At 39.1% G+C, this 16,231-nt stretch overlaps 1 protein-coding gene across 1 annotated transcript in view; it reads right to left on the bottom strand.

Moving 5' to 3' along the window:
* The window catches only part of LOC117946358 (glutamate receptor ionotropic, kainate 3), a 96,084-nt gene that overhangs the window by 13,763 nt on the left and 66,090 nt on the right, over positions 1–16,231 (bottom strand). Inside the window, exons 8-11 of the mRNA XM_034874435.1 lie at positions 15,662–15,769; positions 12,318–12,431; positions 8,212–8,415; positions 1,267–1,490 (exon numbers count right to left, since the gene is read on the bottom strand). Of these exons, the coding sequence (XP_034730326.1) occupies positions 1,267–1,490; positions 8,212–8,415; positions 12,318–12,431; positions 15,662–15,769 (650 nt within the window). The remainder of the gene's footprint in view (positions 1–1,266; positions 1,491–8,211; positions 8,416–12,317; positions 12,432–15,661; positions 15,770–16,231) is intronic.

Raw genomic sequence — 16,231 nt, 5'->3', positions numbered from 1 at the left:
ATAAGATGAAATAATAATTTCTATGAAAGAAAAAAACAGATACAGTAAGTAACTACAGTTTTGTCCTCAACACCGTTACCCACAATGGTGAGTCCCTGAATGCATATCAATTCTGAGGGACCATTGTTATAAATCTCTGGAAAACTTTAATTAATTGAAATGTACTGTATATTTTTCAAGACAGATACACTTCAATCTAATTACATGCTTCAGAAATATTTTCAAATTTGTCAGCAGTCTATTTAAATCAGACACTCAACAAGACTGATGGTTAATCATGAAACGGCTCTAAAATTGAGTCTTTTCCAATCATCATTCAAATCTTCTCATTTTAGTTAGCAATCAATGGACAATAAGAGGGTGCTTTTTCCAGCATTTAAAATGACCTGCACGTGCTGAAGTATCCATCTTATTGTTACGCAATGTATGTTTTATGCTCATTCAATGCCCTTTTAGGGATGCAGCCTTTCAGCTATCTAGGCCAGCCAACATCAAAAACTGATGCAACAATTTAAGATGATTTTGTGCTCATTTGAAGTAATTCCTGAACGGTTTTGGTTTCAAAAACAACGAATGAGGATGGAGGAGTGCAGCTGTTTGCTCTCAAGCCCCAGAACTCCTTTCAGTGACGGCTTTTCTAGAACTTCCTCAAGGACCACTTTGCATGCGAAGCAGGAGGAAATATTCACAATGATACTAACAGGATATTTATCATATTCACAACCCCAAAAAATATACTTTTTAGCCAGTCAGAGAAATGATTTCCATCCATAATAATTGTATGGCTTAATATTGCCAGGAATATATAAAAATTGTATGTAAATGCTGATGATCAACTATAAATAGCCTCCTTTTGATGAAATCAGATTTGCATCAGGTATGTATATCTTTTCTCTTTGTACTGCTAAATATGATCAAAATGTTATCCTTTAAGTATATCTTCTTTTTAAACAATTGTTTTAAGGCGTGTCATTTAAAGCTGCATTGCCAATTCCAAAGACATCACACAGGAAACAAAAAATTGCATGGATAGAACTTTGAATCTCAATTGAAGATCTCTCTTCTATTCCTCCTCCCACAGCTGGGCTGTAGAGAGACCATGCAGACATAACTGCCTTGATCACTACCCAGCAGCTAACTGTATGAGAAACTGGCAGGTGTACTCAAATCTTAGGCTGTGATGATAACCGAGTAAATTACTATGTCTATTGAAAGAACTCAAGGAGAAATTTATGACGGACTGATAGGACAAACTTATAGACTTACCTGGCAATGACAAAAAGGACGCAGCTAACACCCAGGTAGGCCAAGAGGATGTAGACCCAGATGTCAGGAGTCATGGGGTTCAGGAAGGAGAAGAAGCCGTTTTTGGTGGTATTGGGTTTGCGATACACAATGCTTATTCCCATGCTCATGAAGGGCTTTGAGAAGTCGATGACCTTTTCACGCATGTAGGTGATGGTGAGAGGAGCCACTGCCAAGTCTGCTCTCTGTGACGGAAACATAAATAGAGAATTGCTCTGATTTATATTTTAATATTGGCAATGGTTTTCAATTGGGGACTCAAGCAGCGTTCCACTAGAGGATGCAGTGTGTTTCTTTTGGTCTACCACCTGAAATACTGTATTTCACCAGTTAAGATATTCATGATTCCCAAAATATAACTGACTTTGGGGATCTCCGGACTATTCCGCTATTACCACCACGTGGTTGACGTGTGGCTTTGAGTAAAATGTCTTAACAACAATTAAATGAATCATAAGGTTTGTTACACACATGCATGTCCCCATTCTGATACATTTTAACTTCATAAACTTTTCATTTAGCTTTACTATCAGATTAAAAAAATACGAAATACCTGTTAAACAAATGGCCTTCCTATCAGCCTCAGCTGTTCTTTTACTGCTAATTAGTAAATATTAACATCCTAAAATGTTAAAGGAGATGGTGAATATGATAAACATTATAGATACTGCATGTTAGCATCGTCATTATGAGCATGTTAGCATTCAAGCTTAGAACAAGGCTGTATCTCAACACTGTCTCACAGAGCTGCTGTTATAACACAGATACTGTGGGTCATTTGTTGGAAGACTTTAAGTTGCAGGGCTTTATAACGTTTGACTTTTATTCAAAGTTTGGATACATGCAAACATATGTGTCAGTGGCATACTCTGTAAAACTTATAATCTCTTTGATGGCACTTTTGGAAAACTATATTTTGTTCCATCTATAAAGCCAATATCTACTGTCAATAAAATAACATGAAACCAAACAGCATTACTCAATGGACACGGCTGAGCATGGCAGATAAGTTGCAGTTACTATCATATGCGTATGACTGCATATTCAGAAGGTTACCATTGAAATTGGCGGCCCCACAACTCCCCTGCATCCCGTCTGGACAGGAGGTTAATGAAACCAGCTGCTTGGTTCACGCTCGGATACCTCTCCAAGAAACAACACAACTCACAAAGGGAGGCTTTCATTTCTTCCTACGTACTGAGCGCCGAGAGAGAAACAACATTCAGCATTTACAACAAGTAAAATGAGATCTCATGTCATGTTTTGGATTTTTATGCAAAACCATTAGCCCTCACCCCCACAGGAGTTGAATCTGCTGGTTCCAGAACACACACAACCATCATAGTCTGAATAATGCAGCCGTGTCCAGCATACTTCTTTTGAACTGATGTTGTGTGGCATCTCATTTGTTTTTATATTACTTTTATTTTTTTAAATACTCAGTTTCTAGACCTTAAGGCTGTTCTTAACATGAGTTTAACTTTCACTGTGGCTTCAACAGTTCTTCCATCAGATTTGTGTGATAAGTACCACATAGCAGTAAACAAAGATCAGAAAGAAAACATTTCTACTCTGAGTGTGGCAATGCGGATTATATACTCCTATGGTCAGCACCACGACAGCAAAATACACGGTGGCCTCTGAAGAGAGGAAAAGATGGGGAAAGCAATGCGTCCTGCAGTGCATCTGCTGTCTCTCTTAAACTATTTAAATGTGTTCATAACGTTCTGCTCCCTCTGTTCTCTGCTGCCGACTGCAGCTTTGAACCGACCTGCCACTCAGCCGGAAGATCAACCAGCATGCTATTCCAGACATCCCTACGGTGGGCTAATATACATGCCGCACGTCCTTGTTCTTCTTACTGCTAAGGCACACAAACTGGGCACAAGCAAGATAACCTGATAGTGCCCTGCTGCGTCCCACATGGCTCTGTGTTATCTGGGTTTGCAGATGGTGGGGTTAGTGGTGTTCTCCCTCCGGACCTCCTCACCTGGTGATAGCCTGGAGGATTCATAAAGTTACAGCTACAGTAATACGATCCATGCCTTTCCAATCCACTGACTGTACACTAAACATACCTGAGCAGTGGAATGTTTCTTATTGACCAACAGCATTGCACATTAATACATTTGCTCCAGTACCAAACATACATAAATAAATACCACTTACAAACAAGGCTTTTTATCCCTCAATAAACATTTGCAAATTATGCTACAGTCTGTAGATTCAAATACAGACCGTATGCATTTTACAGCACGCAATCACAATGCTAATATGAATGTTGTATAGCAACTTGCATATAGCGCTCCTGTGTTGCTCCTTTTCTTCTTTTTAAGGAACATAGAGAGCAGATACAAGAGCAGATTTTGCTTCAGTAGAATGTGGTGCACTTGCAGAGACACACTTTGCTGAACAATCCAATGGTCACCACAGATAACAGAGAGCAATCTTTGCTACAGGAATGCTGAGAGAATATAAAAAAGGTCCACTTTGCAAGTTAAACATGCATTTACAAAACCCATGGTGAGTAATGAATGCACAGTGTGATGTTTCTGTGCACAACAGTGTGGGTATTCCTCTTATATAAAGCAGTCTGATATCAAGTATACAAAGGGCTAATGATAAAGCATCTGCAATGTAATCAAGAAATTGTTGCTTTGCATAAGCAGGACATTCAGAGAGTGGTAGCCTGGAACTGTGATTTACTTAAGGGGGCTTTGACAGGCGGGACAGACATGTTTGCTGTGGAGGCAGTTAAACCTTTGCCCTCGCAGCTAAAGGTTAACTCTTCTGACCACCAGGTCATCCTGCTGTCTCAGATCAAATTCTAAATGGCACTTGCCAATTCACTCGGGCTCACATGCTTTCTTTATTTACCAAAAATTCCAGCATAAAAACACAATATATGTGTGTACCCAAAGAAAGGCTGGCTACAACCTTCCAGTGTATCTGTAGAAGCAAATATTAATTGCCATGACAGAAACAAATGATGTGCTAAGCACGCTATTAACATTTATATCACAGCTTGAATAAAGTGATAATCTATTGTGACTAAATCAAGTTCAATAAGGCCTGTTGCATCATTTAGCACCTTCTGAACAATGCCCTTTGGCACTGCAGTGAGCTTTGTGACTACACAGAGAAAAATAAAGGCTGTATATTACACAATGCTAAATTGTTGTAATGGACAACATTGCAGTTTACCATTCAGAAGCATAAGTTAAAAGTGAAGGAAATTGCAAAATAGTATCATTCATCCAAAATGTAGGCATACAAACACTTAGGGCCCTATCTTTCACCCAGCGCAGCGAGGCGCAAAACCCAACACATGCGTCTTTGCCAGTTTAAGACCAACGCAGTTGTTAAGGTCCCATCCAGCGCCCACGTTGTTTAAATAGCAAATGCATTGGCACACATCTTTGCCACTATGGGCATGCTGGTCTTACAGGGAGGTGTGTTCAGGTACATTTTTGGCGTATTTCTATCTTGAGGCAATGGGAAGTGATTGCGCCATTGACCAACAAAAACCTGGTCTAAAGTCAATAACGCTGCTTGGTATTGTTTTTTTTAACAGCGCATTACTGAAATGATCCTAGGCGGATGCACAGCCCGTGCACATTACTCATGTCAGACTCACACACACACAAGGAAGTGTAGCAGCACAAAAACATGCAAAAGATTACAGATACAAATATCATCGTGCATTATGTTGTGATGTTGTATTGTATATTATGTTTGCTGTCTGCATTGTTTCTTTTCGAGAAAGAGTGTGGTGGCGCTGTTTCATTGCTGCCGCCCGTAGGCTTGCTCCAACCTAAGTCAAATTCCTTGTACGTCTGTCATACCTGGCGAATAAAGTTTATTCTGATTACAGTGCAAATCCCCCGTCATAATAGCAATGCGCCAAGGTACAACAAGGCCTGGCTGTTAAAGGGAATGGGAGATTATACTCAGTTTGGTTTATTGCATGTTCCACCCAAAACACATCTATGATTAATGAAGACGCTAACGCTGTTGAACCATGCACCTGGACCCTTTTTTCCGCCATCAAACTAGCAAAAGACGATTTGGGCACGCCGTAAATGCACCTGCGCCATCCGCCTCACGCTGTGCGCTTAGATCGTTAAAATAGGGCCCTTACTCTTCCTGTTAGATCCCCTTCACCATGTTACAAAACTTGATGAACCACAGAGATGATTGACAGCTTACAACTGAATTTATTAAACTCAAGTCTTGTTCTCATGAAAAAGATTCCAGTCAAGCATTTTTTTTATAATTCTGTAATAAAACTATGATTTATGAAGCTACATTATTTGAGCTGATAGCATGCATGTATGAGCCTTTTGTTTCAGCCCCATTTCATCAGCTAAAACCAACCGTCGGATGCAAAACTCTGACCTTATGTTACTCTGTGACCCTTTTTTAAAGTATAGGCACTGATCCCTGCTAAAGTGCCATACATCGTATCTGTCTGTTTTATAATGAGGGGGCTGTGGCTTTTCAAGAGGTTATTAACACAAAGTAGAAGTAGAAATAAAGCTTAAATGTTATTAGCTCAGGAAAAGAGATCTGGTACTTTTGAGGTTAACTCCCAAATAATATGTAGCAGTAGTGGCCTCTCATATTTTCCAGGGTTGGATCTCTTGAGCTTGAGTTAAAGTTTATATTTCAGGTCTGCTGAATCACGATCAGCTTATCCATAAAGCCAGGGGTAAGGAAAGCACCAGACCACAAAATGGAACCCACTAAAAACTCACAAAGAAGACGTCATTCGATAATGAGCAGTAAAAGCAATAACTAGAAGTATAGATTTTAATCTTCACTTCTGTTGCTATTTACAAAAGCAATAGACCTGCACACGCAAGAATATATGCCTAAATGCACCTCTTTAACAGTATTTATCTGCTAATTTATAGTTTCTCTTAAAACGCTAGCAAATGGAGACTCTCATCGATGCTTGTTAGCTCAGGTTCATTTTTACAGTAAGTCAGTCCGTAGGTCTCAATCACCAAATGTTTCTTTTTTACAAAACGCATGTAAACTATCTGTCACAGATGATGAACATTATCTGTGAAGACAAGCACAAGCTACCCTTTAAACCAAAGAGCAGACTAATACAAAGAATGTATGTGCTGTTTAATAATGGAGTATAGCATCTTTATTTCGTGCCAGCATTCTCCACCTTTAGCTATCCATTTGTTCCCCTCAAGGTTGTTGTTTATTAACATGCATCTTGTAAAAAGCTTGGATGGAGAAATAAAGTGCTGCAGTGGGAGCCCACCTTTCCCACCTCTTTCAGCACCAAGCCATTGACTCCTGCCATACGATTCCTTGCACTAAATGCCACTTAAGCTATTGCAAGTTTTCAGCTGAGTACAGCGTTGACCTCGTGGGGCTGAGGACAAAGCGAGAGCACTAACAGAGACACTTATGAAATGCCAGCAGAGAATTGCCACCATCACTTGGATGTGACGCTGTTTCACGGCCGCTGATGCTTTGAGTTTGACACAGACAGCTGGTATTGCCCACTGTGCAAGAGGATTGCGGGTGTGCTGTGTGCATCCTTACAATATATGCATGATCCCATGTTCATCCTAGATTTCTGGCTTATCCAGCTGAAGGAAGTGGTTTTGTCTCACTGAATGGCATCGCAACACTTTAGGCAACCTTGACATAATTGTGCCTTAAATGTGACTGACAGCTTTGCGGGCCCGTCCTGACTTGTACTCAATCATAACTATATCCCTGCCCTCTCAAAGGACATGCAATTCTGCTCAATGCCGTGGTTTTCTAAGTTTGTGTGATGATGTAAAACATTTTTACAGCACATGAATCTGCTTAATTTTATAGATGCAGCACATAATGGAGAAATTGATGTTGCCAGTTAGATAAGATATAGATACTGTACCTCACATGTCTGTACAATAAATATGTAACTGGAGCCAACAGCAACAGCAACAGCATAGAACCTAGAAATAAGGAAACACTGCCTGACTCTGTATAAAACTAACAAAACCGGAAGCACCTTAAACCTCACTAATCAGTCCATCCAGGATTCCGCTGCCTTTTTTTGATATTGTTGCAGCCCAAGATGCCTGCTGTTGCAGGAGCTTTTGTAAATAGTTACAATTACAAAAATTGTGATTTTTTTTTTGTGTTTTTTTTGTAGTACTTTAAAAATCAAAAGGAAACTTTTTTTGTTGTTAAATTACTCTGGTCTGAGTTTTCCTAGTAACCTTACCAAAAAGGCTCAGGATGCTACAAATGTTGGTATAATATGAAAATCAATCAATCAAAATGTATTTATATAGCACTTTACAGCAACTAGCAGGTATCTTAAGTGCTTAACATCAGAAACCAAGAGTAAAAACATATCATACAACCGAAAGAGTGAACATAGAAAACAGTAAAATCTGAAAAGGTTACAAAGAAACAAAAGATTGAATTTGTCACACCACTGTTACCTATTAAAAGCAGGAACACAGGACGGTCTGAAATGATTTGCAATGTCTTTAGCTGAACGTTTTGTGGGTAAATGTGAGATGTTCGAGTCACACACAAATCCCCAGAAATACGGAAATGAATTTGGCCACGTACGTGTTTAACATCAACCCGTTCTCCCTCGCGTTTGGTCAATGGTGATTGGTTGAATTGGCCCGATGGCAACATCGCAACATTCTGGAGGGACTAACTAACATAAAGCGGAGTGTTTAGTCACAGCAAAATCCCAATCTAAGATAAGCTAACCGGCTGCTGGCTCTAGTTACATATTTACCATACAGACATGAGAGTGGTATCGATCGCCTTATCTGATACATGCAAGATAGCAAATAAGAATGTTTACCAAGATGTCAAACTATTCCTTTAAGGAAAAATGTGAAGCAGTCAATATGAAGTACAACTTACATGCTCTATAAGTTCCCTTATCATGCCGTTCCACTGGCCCTTGTCGTCCTGAGAGCCATATCTCCCGTCAGGCACGAGGCGGATCTCATACGTGAAGCCCAGGACATTGGCCAGCTCTTTGAGCAAGTCAATGCAGAATCCTTCAAAACGGTCGTTCCCAACCAGTGCCTTGTCAGACTTCTTAAGCATGACGTATGGCTCCTCCTGCACAGACCCAAAAGACCAAATGAAAAGCAATGGAGAGGTCAGCTTTTTCAATTTCTTTCAGCACATGCACTTAATTGAAGCAAAGTGATCTGAGCTGATGAGTTGCTGTTGCATTTAACAGGCAGTGACAGCAGCTTCAAGTTCAGCGTGCGGGTACAGCGAGTGTTAAATTATGAAAGACTGCTAACATTTTTCCTACACTGATTTATTAACAAAAGAAGACCTGAGTTAATTTAAGACTATATCATAAAGTAGGTGTTCTGCTATAGTGATGGTAATGCACACAAATAAAATGTTTATGCTATTATTGTGCCTGCAGGGTAAAGCTAACTAAACCTGCTTTCTTCCTCACACTGCTGTGTGTTGACCTATTTTGCTGGTGCACAGGTCGGTTCCTTTTATGGTCAGGTAGCTTACACTCTTTACTGGCCTGTAATATCCTGCCTGGCTGCTCATAATTTGTGCTGTGTAAAAGCTTGATTAGGAAAAGAATGCCGCTGTCAAATGGATCATGCCCACAAAGTTGCCTTCATGATTTGACACCAATCTCCAAATGGAAATCAACTGAGCTGATGCCTGCAGTAACAATGACCAACTCAAATACGCCTATAAATGATTTCCTATTTAGTATCTGTTACCATTTCCCTGTCAAATAAACTTGCATGTCCCGCTGTGCATTTCAAAACATGTTGGTCCATTTATGCAAGGGCTATAATACAATTTATTTCCTCCAGAAGCAGCGTAATTGATCCTTAAATGATGGTGACCTTTGCTTGTGATTTTTTTGTTTTTCCAACTGCAGCTTGTGTGTCACTTTGTAAAAAGACATAGTCAAAGAATACAAAATAGGCAGTTACAGCACTCGTTATTCCCTCAGGGATTTCTTTTTTATGGGGGAAAGTGGAGGTGATGATCAGGGCGGAGGTGAACGGGGGGTTGGGGGGATGGGGGGGATGGGGGGTACATCATGTGCAGGTTAGGCATGTGGACACAGTTACACTATTTATTAAACATTAAGCAGGGCATAATTTATTCTGCAACTAAGAAAATAAAAATGTCTAGAAAAACATAATTAAATAATAAACATCTTCAATTGTTTTCCATCAAAATATGAAGCCACTTGGACATCACATTTAGGGATGGCCTCTTAAAAAATAATAAGATATGAATACTTGATGACTATGCATTTAGAAAGCTTAGCCACAAACTTTGCTCAAGTTGTCCAATTAACTTGATCAAAAAGTTTGCATGTTAAGGGAAAAAGTCATTACCATCTGTTTCGAGCCTTCCAATTCTTGCTATTCCCCAAGGTTTGGACTCAAATCAAAGTGTTTATACCAGTTCTACCCTCACAGTCGCAGCATGGGCGTGCATAACAGAACATGGAGGGAGGTGGGCTTGCGCAGAGACATTACGGGCAATGGAGTGCAAACAATTAATGTAAGGGGGAAAACACATTAAGTGCCTAAATCTCTTCGACAAAGTTATCACTATAAAACTGTCAGACGTCTTGTTCATGCATCACTGGAATCAGTTTGATGCAATGTCATTACACTAAGAGGGGAGATTGATATTAAACTTGATACTCTCTTCAGCAATATGAAAGTAGGCAATCTTATCATCATAAACTAATGATTCACAACGAAATAGCAAATTGAGACATGCCGGAGATACGCAAATGCACTTTCAGGAAAAAAAATAAGTAAAGCATTTTCGGGAAACATGTAATGTTACTGAAACACTTGAGCTACATGGAGAAAAAACACATCTCCATTTACTGCACTCTAACTACAACATAAAATTAGCCAATCTTGACACTTCCTAGTGCAGAAGTTCAACATTACACCATTTAAAATAATTAACATAGATGGCACCTGATAGGCATTAATCATGTCCTGCCTTGACCTCACTTGTCATAATTACAACCTTGTGGTCCAATATAGGGATAATGATAGTGTTTATCGTTGTAGCTTGTTTATCTGTCCTGAAAAGGTATGGGGGGAGGACCTGTGTCGGCACCTCCCTGATAGCTCCACAAAGACCCCAACATCTAGTGACAGTGTTAAGTACATACAACTGGCGATCTACAGATGGATGCAATGTGCAGTTAGGGGAGGGATCAATTGGTTCTCTCTATCTGCACATGTAATTATTGTATTCTCAGGAATAGTTCATTCTGTATCACTGTCTCCTTATGTGTTTAGTGGTTTGCTCCAGGTCCACTCATTTAACATGCTCATGATGTCACTGATAACTGAAGTTTCTGTTGCTAAAACTGTCAAGCTTCTCATTCTCGCATGTCACACTTAGGCGGTTAATGATTGTAGCGAAGTCACCATTTTAAATTCTTACTATTTTTTTGAACCATGAGCCCTTGATTATAGACAAAAGCAGACTTCTCATTCCTAACCGGCGCTCAGCTGAAACAAACTGTCTGGCTTTTATCAGCTGTTGCTAGATACTCTAGATAAGCAAGCAAACATTAGCTCCATGAGGTTGTTGAAAGCACCATCTGCTTTAATGTGTCCAGACCGGGCTGGGGGATACGGCCAAAATCTTCCATCCCAATACACTGTAGGTGTTTTCATTTCTTGATAACTACAGTGTGAAACATATGGTAAATCTTCTGGTAATTCAATAATAAATAGGCTTTATTAAATAACCACCTTTGTACCTTTAAATAATGTTTCCAAACTTGTTTCAGTGGTTCATTAACTTGTTGGAATGAGACATAAGAATAATGGTAATGGTAACAATAATGGCCAATTCCGCTCCCAACCTGTAGGGGTAACAAAGAGGAAAAATGCTTTGGTGCCTACTGTAAAGGTGCTGGTTGACAAGTAGCTAATGTAATTCTTAGTTGGTAACATAAGATTACATTTAGTATGATTATTTTAATCACGGTTAAAAACTTTGGGCTAACCCACAATTTCATCAGTAATGTCAACTGTTTAGATAGACGACTAATCTAATAGTAATTTAGCTTGCTTAGCACACGTCTGTCTGTCTGTCTGTCTGTCTGTCTGTCTGTCTGCCTCAGTCTCCTGGTCCTGCAGGGCTTCAGTTTGGATGAGAGCTGACAAAAGCCATGGGGACACATCCACAGTTAGCCTCCAGCCAGCTAGCAACCATCCCGGTCAGCCCGTAACTCTGGTGCTAAGGATGCTAACGGCAGTTTACTGAACCGTTAGGAAACAGATCCAGGCACCCGAGTCAAAACAGCGGCCATTCATAACATTACACCACTGTTAGCATTACCGGTGCCTCCTCTTTACAGTAATATCCTGGCAGCAGCTTCACTAGTAAACTACTGTGTGTGTGTGTGTGTGTGTGTGTGCGTGTGTGTGTGTGTGTGTGTGTATATATATATATATATATATATATATATATAATATATTAAACCCAGAATCCTGTAAAAACCTACTTAAATTGTAGGATCAGACTTTTATTTCAATCTGACAACACCCTTTTGCTTTTTGGCTCGTTTACCCAAGCATATAAGCAAGAATTTAGATTTTTGCTTCATACTCATGTGTGTTTCACTTTTAAAGCTCAGAAATAAATAGGCTTTTAGGAGTAACCAAAAAGTTGGCAAACTTAAAGCTGTTCAATATAATAACTAATAATAGCTGCTCCAATATGTTGGGAAATCCAAAGCTTAAAATCTGATTTTTGTACATCTATGTTTAGATGTAGCAAATATATGTCCGTCACCAGAGAAAATAACACATTTCTTTCACATGCTGCAGTACATTTAGAATGAAATGTGGCTGATGCTAGAAAAAGCTAATTATAAGACCTTGTTGTAAAGCTTGAATCTCAATGTATTCTCTGGAAGCAATCCTGAGGAGACATAAAGGGTAGGATATCTTTTTCTCCAGGCTACACAGGTGACCTACCAGAATAGTTGTGATGACAAGGGAGCGGTTGGCCAGGGAATCAGTGATGTTCATCCCTTTTCGCTTTGGCAACTCTGTGATGTTAAGACCTCCCGACACACTCCACTTCCCCACCTGCGGAAGATAAAAGCATGTTGCTAAGTGTTCTGTGTCTGTTGGTGGGCTGTGACCCTAGCAGACTCCCCCCACCAAGCAGTCTAACACAGTAACATAGTGGCAGGTTGAACACATCTCCGGCAGTGTTGGATGATTGGCTGAGTCACCGTTATCAGCAGGCCAGGGTTCTTTGGAAAGCAAGCAAGGGGCAGTTATGTGTTGAACGAAATGCATGACGGACAAATCAAAGAAACCAGAACCATTTAATGAATTGTATGTTAGTTTTTTTGGTTTGGCATAATCGTCGAATGACTATTAAACTATATGACTATATATATGATTAATAGGTCAGTTGTTCACATGACTAAAGTCATTTATAACTGCTTTGAAAACGAGTAAGCCTTGCAAATTCAAATAGTTTGCATTAATTTGCTATTACATTATATTCATCTCAAATGCAACTATACACATGTTCATTGTTTAAATCCCTACATGCAAAATAGAGGAACTAACAATCGAAATATTGTGTCAGGCTGTCACACATATATTAGATACATAATAGTTATCTAGTATTGTTGTAAAAGTTGTCAGATGGATAGACTTTAGCCAGATTGGGAACAATTCATTGTAATTTCTTCACAATGTAGAGCAACCAAACAAAAACAGGTGACAGCTGATGATTTTACCGCACATTGTTTGGAGGGGATGGCTGTGTAATGTCAAAAGATGTCCCCCTTGTTGCATTGCATTGCATTGCAAGGGAGGATATCAGGTGTGATGTTGATGAAATGTTGTGGCCAAATAAAGAGGAGAGATTGAATGACCCATAACGTTGATGCATTTGCAGCATACTTTCTTGCGGATCCTGATAATTTTGCTATAGTTTTTTTTCTGTACAAGCTTCCTTTATTACATTACATGTCATTTAGCTGCTTTCAGCCAAAGCTACTTACAATTGCTATATATGTCAGAGGTTGCACGCTTCTGGAGCCACTATGGGTTAAATGTCTTTCAGGGACACATTGGTTGATGTATTGCTGTGGGGATGGATCCCAGATCTGCCACACTTAAGGCAAGATGTCTTTCTGTGTTGACTGTCTTGGTCTAAGCAATTACATAAGAACCTTTTTGCTTTGATGACAGTGTTTTTTTATTGATGGATTTATTTACATTTGAAACATGAGTTGATTCTTTTGATTGAGAAGTCACCTTTTACAGATCACATTAAGTGGTGTGCTAAATTTACCATGTGTTGTGAGGATTGTACTTAGTTTTGACAACTGTAAAATTGTTTTAAGTAAATGTGCCAAATTAATTGAGAAAAACTGTGAAACAATAAACTCAACTGATATTTATGTAGAAGATTAGGTACTGTTACTTGCAATGAGATCAAAATAGAAACACATTTTAAAAGATGTAACCCTACTGAATTATCTTCCCTCATGTTTAAACAAAACTATACTGTTTTAATCCATCTGTGTGCATCTTTTTACATGGATTGAATCAATGATAGTGATTCATGGGATTGGTATATTGACGGGGGTTTCTTGCGAGGTAAGACTGTGTGCATTAAAAAGTAATATAACAATAATAATAATAATATTGCAAACAGGACACAGTTGATTTAAAAGAAGGTACAGGAAGAAGGTACAGGGTTTCTTGTTGGATCACACTGTAAAAGTAATGTCGCTATGCAGTGTCAGTGAGATAAGCCAAGAGATTTGAACAAATAAAAGGAGTTATACATGCGAGAAGCCCTCAGGCAAAAAGCTCTGCATATTGCAGAGACACTCTGGAACATATCATTAGCACAAATAGTCCTGTGGCTGTCGGTAACAATCTCTGTTTGCAAGCAGAGCCCTCCACCAAACCCTCCTCCTGCTTTCTCTATTACTACAGACACAGCTTTTAATATTCACTGGGGTTCGGGCTTGAGGTGTATCCATTTAAAGACATACAGGCCCCTACAATAAAGCATGAAAAACGTCTGTTAATGTCCTCTCTGCCTAATCCAGAGGGAGGCACATGCTCTAATTTGAAAAGCATATTAGTTACAGCTTGTCAAACAACCAAAGAGGACTACAAAAGAGAACTTTAAAAATATCTGTGAATACTTTCCGCTTTGCAAATTTCTTTCTAATTGTACCCAATTACTATTAGCTCAATTAATTAAACAGGATTAGCTAAAGAAATGATCCAAAAGTTATTTACTCGTGCAACCACATAGAGAGCGTTACATTTATTTCACCCTCCCGAGCATGCTGGCATGTAGGAAAAGTGGCACTCTGAGAACCTGTTCATAATTCCAGCACAAGCTGAAACTTGGGCTAATATTCAATTACAATGGATTAGTTGAGAAAAGTCCACATCCTAACCAGCTCAAACAGCTAGAGCCGATTCCACGGATATACAACAAAGAAAGGGGGGGGAAATCCAGCAATCTGCCGCACGCTGCTGGATCAACGCTAACATGCTTGAGCATGGGATTTGACAGAGACATAATGAGAAGATGCTAATATGGCATCAAATACTTTTGCGAGATGAGTGTGCTTCAACTTAATTGACCGCACGCAGGGCAACATAAAATAAGGAAGAAGAAGAATTTGAAAACAGCAGTGTTAAACAGTACAAGCTCTATTCTTGAACAGAAGGGTTACAAGCTGAAAAGCCCCTGCTATTATATAGTGTTGAGCCTTTAGGGAGTACTTGAGGAAGTCATAATGGGACTTATCCCTATTTGATATATTCATAATGTATGAAAGCCCTCTAGTAGAGAAAAGCTATTATAGTCCAGAGGGTACTTTGCCTTCCAGTATAATAAAATATGTTCTACATTACCAACCTTTTAGTTTTTCCCCCTTTTTTTGTAAAATATGTTTATACAGCTCATTACCACCAAACAGCATTTTGGGCATCACCTCATATTTTCATTAAGAGAGGCTGCAATCAACACCCTAATGTGTACCCTAATCCAATTTGCTTTATGATCCACTAACTTATGCTTATGCTGAAACAACCAATTTGCTTCCTTGTTAGGAGGTAAATGATACTGTCAAATTTGCATCTGTTCCATACCAATAGTAAAATCTGAAACGTATTTGTGATATCAATAATTCTTTGAATTATATTTATGGTATAGCCATCACAGAAGTTTTGCTTTTTATATATACTGCATGAAATGACAGATTACTGTTGTGCTTTGATTCCATATCAGCCGAGACTGCATTTAAAACAAAGACAAAATGTACCTTTTCTAGTCCGTCCTCCTTTAGACTGACGATGTCCAGGTCGAAGTCTGTACGAAGACCACTTGTCTTGTTGAATGACAATCTCCCCGTCAAACCATCCCAGTGGGACTGTAAGATAATATGTCTACATATTTATACTCATGCAAACACATTCCTGTAGTACGTTTTACATCAGAACCTTATGTAGATGATGCAGAATACTGCATATATTGTGCATTTAAACTGAACATGTTTATATCTCGGACCTGCTCCATCCGTACACTAACATGTCCACTCGCATAAAAACTAAAGGTGATCGTTCCTTTGAAGCGGGGACTCCAAACCTGCGGAACGCACTTTCTATTGACTTATATTTTGCAGTCTTGAAGCTTTTAAAAAGCAGCTGAAGACGCACTTGTTAAAATCAGTTTAGACTCATGTTTGTAACTCTGGGTTTTAGGTTTTAAACCTCTTTAAATGATTTTCATTGGTTTTTCAATGACTTTTTCCTTGATTATTTTCTGTTGGATCTTACTGTATTTTTACAAATGTTTATAATGTGAAGCACTTTGTGACTTTCTGTAAAGGTCT

The sequence above is a fragment of the Etheostoma cragini genome, chromosome 6 (genome assembly GCF_013103735.1).
Source record: "Etheostoma cragini isolate CJK2018 chromosome 6, CSU_Ecrag_1.0, whole genome shotgun sequence".
NCBI lineage: Eukaryota > Metazoa > Chordata > Actinopteri > Perciformes > Percidae > Etheostoma > Etheostoma cragini.
This window is presented reverse-complemented; position numbering and strand designations above follow the sequence as displayed.